Genomic DNA, 16,891 nt, shown 5'->3' with positions numbered 1-16,891 from the left:
TTAACCTTGAGTTTGTATCTATTGTTTGCTCTTGTGTTGTTATGGTTGAAGCTGAAGTATTCATTGACAGGTAGGACATTGCAATGTATGATTTTATATACCATACTTAGATCATATCTATTTCATGTATTAATAATCATGTTTATACTTATATATATTATCAAATGCATGCTTGACAAAATAAATAAATAAAAATAAAATAAAACAATTCCTCTCAAACTGATATTCAGGTGACAACATCGGCTGCCCTGAGGATCGTTTTGTGAAAGAAAGGGGCTGCCCAATAAAATAGATCAGGACTCCTGATAAAATCTTTCTGTCCTCCCAGTCTCAGCCCCAGTCCCAACTCATAGAAGGAAGAGTGATGGGTGGATATTTTTCTCATCAGCAGACAATGCCCATTAAAGAAAAAATGAAACCGGGGGATCTGCCAATCCCGTTCCTTAATATCAAATGTGTGCAGACAGCACCACTGGGTGGCCTCATCACCGAGACAAAAAAAATGACTTAGAAATTGACATAAAGAAACTTGTGCCAGAGTACTTTTCTGCCGACTCAAAGACTGTAGGAATGCACATTCAAGTGGCCACAAGCAGAGAGATAATAAAGAAACTTCTGAAAATAAGAATGAAGGGTACAATAAAAGCTGAAATACAACAATTTACTCTAATAAAAACACAGAAAGCCCAGATTGTGAACAATCTTTTACAAGATTTGATATTTTCTATAATCCTTTTATGTAGGTATCTTTATTCATTTGATTCTCCATATCTCTATTGTTCTGATGTTTTGATGGTTTTAGTGGCTTTTAATTATTGTAAGCCACCTAGAGTAATGGTGGGATACAAAAAAATTTTTTACTACCAGTTCTGTGGGCGTGGCTTGGTGGGCGTAGCATGGGAAGGATACTGTAAAATCTCCATCCTCACCCAACTCCAGGGGAAGGTCACTGCAAAATCCCATTCTCTCCCCACCCCACTAACCTGCTTTCCAGCTCCGTTCTCCTGTGCAGGGCAACAAAAGAAGACCCAGCCGATCAGCTGGGACTCAGAGGCAGAGAATAGATGCGGGCGGGGCCAGTCAGAGGTGATATTTGCCGGTTCTCCAAACTACTCAAAATTTTCACTACCAGTTCTCCAGAACTGGTCAGAACCAGCTGAATACCACGTCTGGCCTAGAGTCATCTCCAGCAGAGATGGACGGCATCTAACCATGACGACGAACCTTTTTGTTGTGGTGTGCCGAAAACACACATTTTCAGCCTCTGGAGGGAGCCTGGGGGAGGCCGTTTCCGCCCCTCTTGGAAGCTCAAGGGAAGCCTCAGGAGCCATGGGAGGCTGAAAACAGGCCCGTTTTGGCACTTCCAGGCCCGTTTTCAGCCTCCTGAGGCTGCAGAGGCTTCCCTTGAACCTCTGGGAGGGTGAAAACAGCCTCAAACGGTCCAAAAATCAGATGGAAGACATGCGCAGTACAGGTAAGTTTGGCTGGGGCTCAAGTGTCCACACAAATGGTTCCGTGTGCCACCTGTGGCACATGTGCCATAGGTTCGTCATCACGGGCATATAAGATAGATTAATAAAATAAATAAATAAATAAATAAATAAGTGCTTGAATAATATACCTAGTACACCCCAGGCCACAACAGATTAAGAACAAGAACATTATATCCACCTTCTTGAATACAGAATACTGTGGGTAGAGCAGTAGACAGATTAGTTTGGTCTAGTGGTTAAGGCACCAGGCGAGAAACTGGGAGACTGTGAGTTCTAATCCTGCCTTGGGCATGAAAAAGTCAGCTGTGTAATTTTCAACCAATCCCTCTCTTGCAGCCAATCTACTTCACAGGGTCGTTGTGGGGGAAACAGGAGGAGGGAATATTATGTATATTTGTTGCCTTATTTATAAAAAATAATAATGGTAAGATAAAATGAATAAATTAGTAATAATAATAAATAAAAATGTTAAGTGATTTTAAGTGATGATAGTCATTGAAGACACACATATACAAACAATCAAAAGCATATCATACTCTTATTATAGATTGCATCCAAATTGAACATTTGGCCTATAACAAGAGTTACCGACAAATGAATTTGGAACATACAATAATATACAATAGCTTGACTGCTGGTGCAATGTCAGGATGTATAGTCCAGTAACTACTCTACATTGCTAGTGTGCAAGTTTTACCCATTCAAAAACTCTGTTTAAAGATTTTGATAGCTATTTATTCAATAATTTACAATCCAGAAATGTTGGTGTAGAAAAAAAAGCCACCATTGGTATATATGACAATTGAGTATGCCCATGATTATTCATTTGCAGTACTTGTGTAGGTGCTGATATTTTCTTTGAGGGACAATGGGTGATACAATCAAAATAATACAACGAGTGATAATACATTTTGTATTCTGAGAATCGAAGCCTCATTTTTTAAAAAATAATTCTTGTTAAAAAGCAAACATACTATTTAAGCCATTCACAGAAAAGCTTATATCTTGACATGATCCAAGACACTTTAGGATGAATAAGAAGGTCCTCAAATAGGAAGAAAATTTCAAAAAATAATAATAATGAGTTTTCAGGCTGATTGGTCATTCAAAAGTTTTGCTTTCCTGATCTCAAGAATGAATTAAATATAATAAGAATGAAAATATAATACTTACTAGAAAATTGATGTTTGCAATGAAATCCCTATGGAGGAGAAAATTAAGATACATTAATTTAAATAATATATCTAAGGAATAAAATAAGACAAATAACACTCGTATATTCATAAAAAATACACATTAATTCTTAGAGGTCAATTGAATTATGTGGTTGAAATCCGAACTATAATCACACATAAGATTTCAATCTTGATTAAAAATACTTCCCAAAATTGTCTAGAATAAAAGAAAGTTAAAGGAAGATGCAACCGCTTTCTTAAAATACTTGGAGAATTTTCACACAGAAATGAAGTACATCTGCTTTTCGTTACTCTAAACAGAAGGATCCAAATGAAATGGTGAAAAATGGAAGGATTTCAAGTTAAATCCTGGGAAAGGTTAAGCTGTAAAAGGGGTATGCCTGGGAAATAGAGGCCCTTCTTCATTGAAGACTAGACAATTACCTATTTGGCTTGTAAAAGCAGATCCTGTACTGCAATTCTACCCTGAAGCTCCTGGACTAAATGATCTCCACGTTCTCTTTAACTCTACAATTCTAGGAATAAGCATGGGCTTAAAATCTGTAATATCTGTCATAAGGTATGCAAATGTTAAGTCATCAACCAGTAAAGTAAACCCTATCTCCATGATGGCGAACCTATGGCATATATGTCACAGATGGCACGCAGAGCCATTTGTGCGGGCACGCGAGCCCCAGCCAAACTTTCCTGCACTGCACATGCACGTGCCTCCCAGCTGATTTTCGTCCCATTTGAGGGCTTTTTCAGCCTCCCAGAGGCTCGAGGAAAGCCTCTGCAACCTCCGGAGGTGAAAAAAATGGCCCTTCCAGAAATACCAGAAGTGACAAAACAGGCCCATTTTTCGACCTCTAAAGGCTACAGAGGCTTCCCTCGAACCTCTGAGGGAAAAAGGCCTCAAACGGGACAAAATCAGCTGGGAGGCGCACAGTGCAGGTAAGAGGGTGGCGGGGGGATCACGCACACATGCGCGGGGGGCAGGGGGATGCCACACGCATTGCCTTCTAGGTGCTGGCACACAAGCACATGAGCGTGAGCGAGCGCACAATTTTCAGCACAGAAGCCCCAAAAGGTTAGCCACCACTGCCCTATGACAACACAGAATGTTGAGACTCTGGAAAGAGTGCGGAGAAAAGCAACAAGGATGATCAAGGGGCTGGAGGCCAACACGGATGAAGAATGGAGCAGTCTAAACTCTGTCATCAGGTGCTTAGACTGCTTACCACAGTATGAGAAATTCTGCATTCTGTAGTGACTTGGAAGCAGAATGATATCCTCTCAGATTATTTCAGATTGATCTACTGTTCTGGCATGGCTCAAGAACTGCCTTGAATCCATGACTTTACCTGATAAAGCACTCCTGCAGACTGTTTGTGATGGATTGTGATCCATCGCCATATTTTTTTTTTACCCTGTCCCCACATCTATTTACAGGTAATCCTTGACTTACAATCATTCATGCAGTGATCGTTCAAAATTACAATGGTATTCTTATTATTTTTATAAATTTTCATTCATAAACATTTTTAAACCACGATACTATAGGGAAATACCAGTATAGCTCTCCCCAATGGAGGCACTTATATATCCAAATCTCATCAATTTGGAAAAAGATATCTTATAAAGATATCTTAAATGAGAGGGGTGAACTTAAATCAAGGCAACAACTACAGGACCAAGGGAGTAGCTTGGTGGCCGTATTTTCTGATTCAGTCAAGATATGAGAAAGATGTTAGAACATGGGGTATAAATAAAGATCCTACAGCATTGGATACAATTTTAATGGGGACGGATGAAAAATTGATTTAAAAATTTACAATTTTTTACTGAACTACAAAATGGAGGAAGAAATAGTCAAAGAAACAATGATTGCCTAGGCAAAAACTTTGGCTATAATATAGAATTAGAGAATTGGCGAAAACTTTGGGACAGAAATTACAAAATGACTATGGCTTCAGCTTACAAAGCAAATCTCTATAAGATGTTTTACAGGTGGCATTTACCACCTGCAAGATTGATAACCTATCTCCTAATATTGCAAATACAACCAGGTCTCAGGCACCTATTACCATATGTGGTGGACATGCAATAAAGCGAGAAAATATTGGGAGGAATATACATAAATGGCTGGAAATGATAACCGAACAAAATATTGATTTTAAACCAGAAACGTGCCATTTAGGTATACTATCAGAGGATCTTGACAAAGTGACCACATATTTAGTGTTACACATATTGAGGGCAGCAAGGATTACATATGCTAAATACTGGAAAAATATGAATATTCCATTGGATGAGGTTATAATCAGGAAAATTTGGGACTGTGCTGAAATGGATATATAATGGAAATAAATATATATATATATATATATATATATGTAGATCTTTGGTTGTTCGGGTTTCTCAGCGTAGAGATTCAAAGTATCTAGGCAACGTTTGATGAAGTCTCATTCATCATCTTCAGGCTTCTGTCTCGGCTCTGTGCTTCTCAGAGTGAATGAGAAGCAAGAGCGAAGACAAAGCCTGAAAGATGATGAATGAGACTTCATTGAAACGTTGCCTAGATACCGAATCTACGTGAGAAAACCGAACAACTAAAGATCCATATATATATATATATATATATATATATATATATATATATATATATATATATATATATATATATATAGTATTCAGCTTTGTTCAGGTATTTTCCCACGTCATTGTAGTTGTGCTTTTAAAGTTGTAGCAACGTTTCGGCAGAATCTCATCTGCCATCATCAGGCTTCTGTATAGTGTTCATCTGTGAGTCAGACTTTTATAGTGGTTTCAGATTTAAATTTGGGGCAGCCTACTGCTGTGCCAGAATGGTTTTTTTCTTCATCCTGATTGGTTGGGAGTCTTGGTCTGTGTTTATTGGTCTTGGAGTTTGTGGTGTTCTGCTTGATTGGTGTTTCTAATATCTTTTGTCTGTTTTTTGGCTCTTTTTGTCTCTTGATTGGCTGGCAACATTGTATTCCTTTATTGGAGGCCTTTAGTTCAGCTTGGCTCCCGGTAAATGGACAGCTATCATTTGTTAGGAAGCTAGGTTTCATCTGGGTGCCTGGTTGGGGTGTGTTTGAGCTGGAGGTATCAGGGGGGATCTCTCTGTGTCCAGGTGTTTGCCTGGCTTGTGGTGGGGAGATTTTTTTGTTTCCAAATGATTGACAGTCTGGTGGAATCGTCTCTTCTATTCATGCTTTCTGGTCTTTTTTCAATATATATATATTATAATATATAATACATATATACATACATACATGTTTTCTTAAGTTTTCATGGGTATTTATATGTATGGTATTCAGCTTTGTTCGGGTATTTTCTCACGTCATTATAGTTGTGCTTTTAAAGTTGTAGCAACGTTTTGGCAGAATCTCATCTGCCATCATCAGGCTTCTGTATAAGAGCATGCACAGGGAGCATGGGGGGGGCACGCTTTGTCTTCTGGGTGCTGGCACCCGAGCGCGTGCATGTGAGTGTGCACTCAATTTTCAGTACAGGAGCCCAAGAAGGTTAGCCACCACTGCCCTATACCTTTTCAGATAAGTGTCTGTCCAATCTCTTCTTAAAAACCTTCAATGATAAGCACCTTCAACTTCTGAAGGCAAACTGTTGCACTGGTTAATTGCCCTGACTATCAAGAAATTTCTCTCTAGTTTTAGATTGTTTTTTCCTTGATTAGTTTCCATCCATCGTTTCTTGTCCTGCCTTCGGGCTCTTTGGAAAATAGGTTGACCCCTTCTTTTTTGTAGCAGCTATTCAAATATTGAGGAACACTGCCATCATGTAGACCTCCATTTCACTAGACTAGACATACCCAGTTCCTGCAACTGTTCTTCATATATTTTGGGCTCTAGCCCCTTAATCAACTTTGTGGCTTTCCTTTGCACTCTTCAACATTTCAGCGTCTTCAGCGTGAGCTTTGACTTTTTTTATTTTGTGGTGTAGGAAGTTAACACCCACTCTTCTCTTAGAAAATTGAAATATCCTCGGAAATATTAAAAAGGCAGAAAATTTCCCCTGAAAAGAGTAGAAACTCAGAAGCAGAAACTCACCTCAGAAGCCGAAGCTCACCTCCACCTATGTTAATGGGTGGACCATTAAGGCCTGGGCCAGAATATTTTACATAACAAAGATCTCCAGGTAAAGCTGTAGCAATTGCCCAAAGCCCTTTTTATTACATCATCATCCAGCAAGGCTCAACCAAGCCTGGGACTCAGGATAGCCTACAGAGTTGCCCCTCCATGGCCCCATGGGAGTCTGACAGCCAATCAGAATACAAGCTCAAATTCAAATCTCAACAGAGGATATAAAACCAAGCACCCTCAGCATCTCAGCCCTTCCTTCTCTTTTCCTTCACCTTGAAGCATGTGATCGTCCTTTTCACTTTGAAGCTCCAAGCCTTGTGGTCCCGCTGTCCACCATTACACCATCTTTCCAAACAGCCTCCATGTTTTTTCCCCACTTGGAACTGAACCCAGAAGGATATTTCTTCCAACAGTGGCAACAAAAACTTGACTCAATTATACTAAGGCCTTATAAAGCAGTACTAACCCTTCACATAATGTGAATTCTATCCTTCTATTAATGCAACCTGGAAGTGCATTGGCTTTTTCAGTGGCTGCCACACACCGCTGGCCCATATTTAAGTGATTGTCCACTAGGACTCCAGCATCCTCCAGTTATTGCTATTGAGCCAGGTGACACCTATTTGTACATTTGGTTTTTCTTGCTTAAGTGTAAAACCTTACTTTTCTCACCACTGAATTTCATTTTGTTAGTTAGGGCTCTGTGTTCGTCTTTAAGGATCTCTCTGGATCTTTAGCCTATTTTCTGGGGTATTCCTACCAACTTGGTGTTATCCGCAAATTTAATGAGTTCCCCTTCTATTCCCTCATCAAAATTGTTTATGGAGATATTGAAATGTACTGGACCTAAGACCGAACCGTGAGATACCTTGCTCCTTACTTGCCTCCATGTAGCAGTAGTAGTTCCATTAAGGACTAGATATTGAGTTTGTCAGCCAGTTATGAATCCATCTAGTGGTGATGGTGTCTATCCCACATTTTTCTACCGTAGTTGTAGCTTACATTATATTAATATATTTTTGTGACTTATGACTCTAAGTTACTTATAACCAGTCCTCACACTTACAAACATCATAGAATCCCCTGGTCACGTAACTGAAATCCGGTTGCTTGGCAGCCACCATGTATTTATGATGCTTGCAGTGCCTGGAGTTATGTAATCACTGTTGGTGACCTTCCCAGTGGCTTCTAACAAGCAATGCCAATGGGGGAAGCCATATTTGCTTCAGTGACCATGGGATCCAGTTACCAAGTATAATGATACACTTTACAACTCTGGTAACAACAGGCCCTAAAATTGGACGCACCTCTCCAACCACCTTTCTTTGCAGTGGATTTTTGGCCCTAATAGTAGTTGAAGACTACTTGTATACACAGGCACAAATAATCTTCCTGAAGCAATCCATGAAATGCTACCGTGTTCCTTTCTGGTTATTTTACACATACTGCTTGTAGATACCATACTTCTTATATAAGAAAGATTTGAAACTCCACAAAATTAGCAAGAGGAAAAGCACTAATGACTGTCAGCAGAATAGAAGTATTTTATTTTGTAAAGAAATACAAGCATAGAGAGCCGATTTCACCAACTATCTATTTTGCATGTCTACGGGACACTCCTTCCTTTCCCCATACTAATTTAATTACTTTAGCATCATCAAACTTCCTATATGTTTTTTTGTAATGTGCTCTTGGTAGAGATGTACCAATTTCAAAAGATTGTACTTAGGTTGTGAGCTTTGAATTGGCCCAACCCTAACTACCCAAGATTTTAACATTTTATTTCAGGACCACATTTGCTTTTTATGCAACAGAAAAAGCATGTACCAATTTAATCAAAGTTACGAATATATTTGAAAGACATACTATGGCTATATTGTACGAAGTGACCCTACACAGTTAGCCCAATATAGTTCCCAGGGTGCCAGCAGGATCTGGTTAAAATATTTGTAAAAAAAACAGGTGGAAATTTGATTACACCATCATGACTCCCATCCTGACTTTTTACCTTATTTTGTAGACTTGTCCAATAGTTCCTTTTGTCTATTCAGAACATCTGTTTCAGATTAAATTTACTTTTCTCTTCTCTCAAAATAAATAATTTTTTTAGGCTAAACCTCAGTGACCTGACTGTCAAAACAGCAGGTTTTGCTTGCTTGTCTGAGAAAGAAATTGTTGCTCATTAAACTATCCTCTAACCTAGTATGTCCTGGAGATTTATATGATTTTCATGTCATCTGGTTTTTAAGCATTTGACTCCCATTATTGTTGGTTTGCAGAAAATGAAATTTGATTTCCACATTTGTTTTCTAGAAACAAAAATGTCAGCCACGATAGATTCAAGTGATACAGTGCACATCAGGTAAAATTCTGCTTGTGGTAAATAAGCCGCATAAGGGAAAGGTGCCACATGTACTCTTAATAAGGTGCCACGTGTATTCTTTAAGTCACAACAATAGCTTAGCATATTATGCAAATACACCCTTAAATAAAAACATTAGAGAAATATTTCAAATACAAACAAAATAACTAGAAGAAGAAAAAAAAAATCAGAAAATAATTATTAATTGGAGAACAAACCGTATTATGACTGAAAATTCTGGCAAGCAAAAGTATTTGCAATGGAATTGACAAAACATTCCAAAGCTGGCATTTTTTTCCTCAAGCCAAAGATTTGTTTGGAAATAATTGTCTCCACATTCCACCACAACTAAGGATCTCAGTAACGGCATTACAGTTCAGTTATAGTATTGCAACTTTAAATATTGGATTATTATCACCTATATTAAACCATAGATGAGTAACTGAGACCTAATCTTAGGAGCAGGCTTCAACAAGGTATTATCCACTATGTGATTATATTGTTAGAAGCTGTAGTTCTTCATGAATCAAAGGGCAGAGGAAAAAATGAAGCTCAACAAAGGAAAGGCTATATCTTTTGTGGGAAACCACCCTTAGTTTCTACTATAATGTAACTTTTGGTCTTTCTTTCATATTTTTCATACCATAACCCCAATAGTCCCTTTCCGATTTCAGTTCCCTTCGATTTCCTTCAGCATCCTGAATGATAAATATTGATCTCCCTCGGAAGATATCAAGTTGAGGAATAAGGGCAACAGAAGGAGATAATTTATTGGCTCAGGAGAAATAGTTCTCTTTAACTAATGAAAATCTGTAATATCATAACACAAGATAAAGCAGGGGGTTATCTTTCAATTTATCATTTATGGATTCCATGAGCCAAAACAAGATAGACAGAATACAGATTTGACAGATGAATAAATCCATTTTTGTATACAACTATAACAGATGTATGGATTATGTTTTCACATAGAGATTTGCAACCAGATCTAGCAATGTTTAAATAACATCATAATACAAGCATTATTTAAGTTAGTTATGGAATTAGATATTCCATTAATTAAATCTTATTTCAAATCCTAAGTATCTAAGAAGAGAGGTTGTTTTCTTACTGGGTTTAAATCGTATGTCTGGCAGAGGATGTGAGATTCATACAACTTCACTTTCCACGCACTTATAACAGAATCACTACTTCTGGTGTGAGATAATTCATCTCGCAAAAATACTTGTCATAAGAAAGAATGCTGCATAGACAAAATTTTGGACATTGTAGCTGCAGAAAGCTTAAGAACCAAAAAGCTATATAAATCATGTCACAATTTATTTTATTTATTTGATTTGTCCATCGCTTACAAGGTAATAGGTATGAGAATGAATACAGGAAATAGATACAAATAAATGGGGACAATAGGACAGGGACGGTAGGCACGATTGCGTACTTATGCACGCCTCTTACAGACCTCTTAGGAATGGAGTGAGGTCAATAGTGGATAGTTTAAGGGTAAAGGAGTCGGGGGTTTGAGGATGTAACAACAGAGTCAGGTAGTGCATTCCAGGCATTGACCACTCTGTTGCTGAAGTCGTACTTTCTGCAATCAAGTGTGGAGCAGTTTACATTCAGTTTGTATCTGTTGTGTGATCTTGTATTGTTGCAATTGAAGCTGAAGTAGTCATTGACTCGTAGGACAATTGAAGTGAATAGTATGGTTCATCAAAATATCCTCAATAAAGGCATAAAGAGGAAATATCTTTTAGTAAAGGTAATGGTTTCACACATACATGTTAGTCATTTCCGGCTCTAGAGGGCAGTGGTCATCTTCATTACAAAGCTGAAGATCCAGTGCTGTCCGAAGATATCTCTGTGGTCATATGGCCAGCATGACTAAACGCCAAAGGTGCATGGAACACATTTTCACATGCTTTCTAACTGCTAGGTTGGCAGAAGCTGGGACAAGTAACAGGAGCTCATTCCTTTACGCGGTACTAGGGATTCGAACCACCGAACTGCCAACCTTTCTGATCGACAAGCTCTGCGTCTTAGCCACTGAGCCACTGTGTCCTCTTAACTTTTAGTAGTCTCCTTAATTTTTAGTAGTCTCCCTGTATTCTGCCTGTCAGAAGACATCTGGAATACAAAGTACAACCTCTGCCTGGCATTTGTTCACGGAGAAGCATCTGAAAAGCATGTCCTATGAAAATGGTTACAGACCTTGGGTATGCAGAGCCTAGGGAACAGAGGATGAAAGGAACCATGATGGTTGTTGATTCTTAAGAGGTGGACTGGATTTAAACAGTCTTGCTTTAAAGATAAAAACTGATAAGAATGGATAGAAATTGAAAGGAGAAGCACTTTAATGATAAGGACACATTCATCTCCTTCACTGCAGATACTTAGACAAAATGGAATGGTCAAAATCCACAATTCTCTTACTTTACTACAGATTGTACAGACTCTTGCCACCTCTCAGGCAAGAGTAGAAGTTGTGATGGTTCTTTTCAAGAATCTAGGCTCTAGAATGCTTTTTGACATTTAGTTTGCTTGGCAGTAACTATTATGCCCTTTATCGATTCAAATCTAAGGCATTTGGGTGGCCCAAAGCACCATTTAAATCTGTTTAAATTTTCCTTCTATGTAGTGTTTACACTTTTAGTTTGTTAGTCCTTACATTTGGGTGGCCCAAAGCACCATTTAAATCTGTTTAAATTTTCCTTCTATGTAGTGTTTACACTTTTAGTTTGTTAGTCCTTACATTTTCTGCTTTTTTACTGTTCATTCACAGTTGCACTATTCTTTTTTTTATGCTTTTGCCATTTTAAATCTTTGGTATGTTATGCTGAGGAATTCTTTGGACTGGGAGAAACAACATCAAACAAAACTGCATTATTATTTATTGGATTTATATACTGCCCATCTCACTCTTAGGTAAGAGTGCCTTTGTTGTTGTTTCATATTATGCTTCCTTCCTAAGGAACCCCAGCATGGTTTGAAAGGAATAGTAAATTTTCAGATAAAGCCAACAATGTTTAAAAATAATAGACACATGATAACAAATTGTAAAAAACAGAAAAGCAAAGTAAATGACTGGTCCTGGCATAACTTTAGCCCAGAAATATCTAGAGAAACGGATATTTAATAGTACTATGAAATAAGTTAGGATGTAAGCCATCCAAGCATCTCTTGAAAGAGGTCACTAATTGTGGCACTGAACTAAAGAATTTGCCACATCTGGCCAGCACACTGAGATGCAGTCCCATTGGCAGAGAATAAGCATCTGGTCTTAATATACCTGGATAAGGTAAGTAGCATTACAATATATATTCTTTTTCAGTACCTAGACTCTAAACAATTAAGGTTAATTGACTAGTGACACCACTTTAGTTGTAAGCAATCAATGCTATTCTTTCAGGATTCATGTTATATAATCGCAGTTAACAACCAGACTGCACACCTTAACTGACAGATATGTGCAGAGCTATTGGCGATAACAAGGTTATTATTATGAGGTTCTTATGAATCACTAAGGCAGGTAGCAATGTATTTAGTTTAGTTCAGTTTACTTTATTGTCATTGCACCTTGTACAACTAAATTAAATGCCATCTTCAGTGTATATTATGATTGGAAATAAACCCAAACACACATCCTTCACATTCTATACATTGAATTGAAAACCCCTGATATTGCGTTAATATTGCACTATATACAGTAGAATTCAGTAGAGTTACTGCCCTGGGATAGAAGCTGTTTTTCAGCCTATTTGTGCTTGTTTTTATTGTTCTGTACCATCTGACAGATGGTAATAGTTCAAAAACAGGGTGCCCAGGATAAGATGGATCTTTGAGAATGTTTTGAACTTTCTTAAGGCAGAGGGAGCTACAAAGCTCTTCCAAAGAGGGGAGAGGGCAACCAATGATCTTCTGGGCAATGATATTAACCCTCTGGAGTGCTTTCCTATCTGCCACTGTGGAATTGGCAAACCCTACAGAGGTGCAGTAAGTTAAGATACTCTCTATGGTGCAGCGGTAGAAGGTCACCAGCAGTTTGTCATTCAGTTGCTGCTTTCTGAGAAGTCTCAGGTAATATAATCTCTCTGGGCACTTTTGACCAGTGCTGCAATGTGAGCACCGCAGGTCAGGTCCTCTTTTATGGTAACACCCAGAAACTTAAAACTAGGCACTTTCTCCACTGTGTCTCCATTGATAAACAAGAACTGGATGTCTGATCTGTTCTTTCTATAGTCCACTATGAGCTCCTTGGTCTTATTGGTGTGGAGGACCAAATTATTGTCTCCACACCACGAAAGCAACCGGTCCATCTCATCTCAGTAGGCAGACTCATCCCCCCCTGGAGATGAGTCCCATCACCGTGGTATCATCTGAAAATTTAGCAATAGTATTACTAGCGTGAGTGGGAATGCAGCCATGCACATGAAGAGTGTAGAGTAAAGGACTCAACACGCAACCCTGTGGTGTACCAGTGTTAAGAATAAGGGCTGAAGAGGTATGATTACCTAATCTGACCCTCTGTGAGTGGCCAGACAGGAAATCCATAATCCAAAAGCAGATTGAATAAGAAAGTCCAAGGTCCAGAAGTTTAGACACTAGTCTATGTGGAAGAATTGTGTTAAATGCAGAACTAAAATCTACAAAAAGCATCTTCACATAACGCCCATGCCCCCCATTCTAGATTATAGTTGGTATACTACCCAGACACAGAGACTCCTTGTCATAGTTACAGCTTGCAAATACAGGTGCATTTGCATGCAAATATACATACATGATGAATAATTCATGTCAGCAATTAAGGAACTGAGCTTTACTGAGTATATATGAAAATTTAGAATCTTTAACCTTGACCACAATAAGCAAGGTTGCTTAATCATTGTTTAACATATAATAAAATAATATAACCATTTGCTTATTTACTGAGTGATATTTAAATTATAGATCTATTTCAAATGTGAATTTCAAACAATTTTATGTGCCTTTTGTATATAAGGATGTATGTGTGTGTGCATGTGGATGGATGGATGGATGGATGGATGGATGGATGGATGGATGGATGGATAGATAGATAGATAGATAGATAGATAGATAGATAGATAGATAGATAGATAGATAAATAGATAGATCTGTACTTAGTATATTTTTTGTTCTATCATTTTGGGAAGGGTTTGCCTTAGGTGCACAGCAAGATATTTACACATCCAGTGATTTTTAAACATATTATTTGAGCTTTTGGAAATACCTATCAAAGTGCAGTCAATTTTTTTGAATCATATTCAATCATTAAAGAAATGTATATGTACTATGTTTAGCTAACTGTAGCAAAAATTGAAGGGGAATGTGGCACAGTATGAGCTTTGGAGAACAAGACAGAGGGGGGAGAGAGAGAGAGAAACTAGACATAGTGGTTTTCCAATCAACTGGAATAGATCATATTAGTCCACATCAGCCTTCTCTATTCTGCTATTTTCAAATATATAGAACAACAGTATAACAGAGTTCAAAGAGACTGTGGAAGTCTAGTCCAATTCCCTGCTCAAATAGGAAACCTTATACCATTTCGGACAAATAGCTCTCCAATCTCTTCTTGAAAACCACCAGTGTTGGAGCAACCTCAACTTCTGGAGGCAAATCATCCCACTAATTGTTCTAATTGCCAGAAAATTTCTCCTTAGTTCTAAGTTGGTTCTCTCTTTGATTAGTTTCCATCCATTGCTTTTTGTCATGCCTTCAGATGCTTTAGAGAAGAGATCAGGGGTGGGATCCGACAGGGTTAACTACCAGTTCGGTCATTTATGAGGTTCGGTGGCTTGCGATGTGCTTCCCTGCACGCCGCGCTGTGGCGTGCCTGTAAATCGTCATCAGCATGCTGCGTGCAGAGAAGCAGCCTTTCAAAAAGCCCCCTTTTCCTGCTTTTTTAGCTGCAGCTGTGCCTTGCACGGCAGCTGAAGTTGAAAAAATCAGGAAATAAAGGTCAGGTAAGAGCCCAGGTGGCTGGGTGGGTGGGCAAAAACATCAGCAGATGTAGAACCGGTTCTATGTCTGATGCTCTTCAGAGCTACCGTTTCTACAGAGGTGGGCAGAACCAATAGAAACCCAGCCCCGGAATAGATTGACCCCCACTTTATTATGGCAGCCCCTTGGATATTGGAAAATTACTATCATGTCACCAGTATTTCTTATTTTCATTAAACTAGACATACCCAATTCCTGAAACTATTCTTCATAGGTTTTAGCCTCCAGTATCCTAACAATCTTTGTTGATTTTCTCTTTATTCTTTCTAGAGTCGCAACATCATTTAATATCATGGGACCAAAACTAGATGCAATAGTGGTATTAACATGTTCCATGATCTTGACTCTATCCTTCTGTTAATGCAGCCCAGAACCATATTGGATTTTTTGGCAGCTGCAACACACTGCTGTCTTATATTTGAGCCATTATTTAAATTATTCAATCAGATTTATGTGAGTTGGGGGCATAAACATATCCAGAGATTATTATATGGAAGTCAGTTGTGGCGGTGACATAATTTCAAATAGTTGCTAAACTGGGCAGTCATTAACAAAAGACTATTTCTTAGTCTCTTTTAAGCTTATCACAGGTAAATTGTGCATAGTAGTTGAGTTTCTGTGTCTAAACTCAAACTGCTAAAATATATTAAAACAATGAACAACTAAACAATTCCATGTCTCGTACCCCATCCTTGAGGATCATAAAAGCAATAAGTTTACTTACTCACTAAACTTACTCATTATGCACTGCCCCATGTTAACTACAGATTGTTGACTAAGCTACAATTGACTAGATTCACACACTCAATGAAGCTAAGGTAAACCAACTGCATGTTGATTAAATGCAATGTGCAGACCAAACCAATATGATGTAAGTTCTGTAAATATATCACTAGAAAGCTAAGATGTGGGCTTTAAGCATCACTTTATACTTTTTTAAAAAAATATTGGGCAATTCTTCAAAACGTTAAATTGACCTGAGCTTTATAGATTGTCTTCAGGTATAAGATTAAGCATAGCATGATTTAATCCCAAATGCAATTTATGGATAACGTGAGATGTAAATCCACCTATTGTAGTTTACCCTCGCTATGGTTATAACATGAGATGTGGGAACTCTGCCACAGCCTAATCCTAAATTTCTTCTACAAATTACTAGGCCAGATAGGTTACACAGCAGCCTTTGCAGAATGAAAAACAGATTCAGTTAGTACTTGGAACAGTCATGGAATTCAATTTATTGAAGCAAGATTTAAACAGTGTTAGGGGAACTGCAATGAAAAAAAAAAACCCAGCATGCAAACCAGGAAGAAGCTTAAAAAGAAAACAAGATGAAATATATATAGCCTTCTTCATGAACGATAGCTAAAACACATAAGGAAGTTGTGAAGAAAAATGTGTACAGTGATGTGTATGTAAAGCCTTGAAAATTCAGTATGTGAAAAATAGTTTCCTTTTCAAAGAAATGAGTCTGCAGTACAGTAACACAGGTTAAGAGGTAACAATGCACTTCCTAGAAGGACCTGCAGTTCAAAGAGGTTAACTCAAGGCAGTTTATCTCCATGAGCTAATTCAGCAAGTCTGGTAGACTTTTACTTTGATATCTAGGTTAGTTCACAGAGCAGCCATGGAAGTCAACTGTTTTGCCCAGTGCCTTGCTAACTTAAAGCAACCAAATCTCTTCGAAGATGCAATATTACAAAGATGATATAATAG

General features: G+C 38.1%; 1 protein-coding gene across 4 annotated transcripts in view; it reads right to left on the bottom strand.

Annotated features, from left to right (window-relative positions):
- Positions 1–16,891, bottom strand: part of IL17REL (interleukin 17 receptor E like) — a 69,843-nt gene that overhangs the window by 45,849 nt on the left and 7,103 nt on the right. For all 4 annotated transcript variants that reach the window (XM_026714092.2, XM_087934137.1, XM_026714093.2 and 1 more), the window contains exon 2: positions 2,667–2,694. In XM_026714092.2, coding sequence (XP_026569877.2) covers positions 2,667–2,694 — 28 coding nt within the window. The remainder of the gene's footprint in view (positions 1–2,666; positions 2,695–16,891) is intronic.

This window comes from Pseudonaja textilis, chromosome 5 (assembly GCF_049901715.1).
Source record: "Pseudonaja textilis isolate UNSWEBS1 chromosome 5, rPseTex1.2, whole genome shotgun sequence".
Lineage (NCBI taxonomy): Eukaryota > Metazoa > Chordata > Lepidosauria > Squamata > Elapidae > Pseudonaja > Pseudonaja textilis.
The sequence above is the reverse complement of the archived record's forward strand: the minus strand, read 5'-3'. Positions and strand labels throughout refer to the sequence as shown.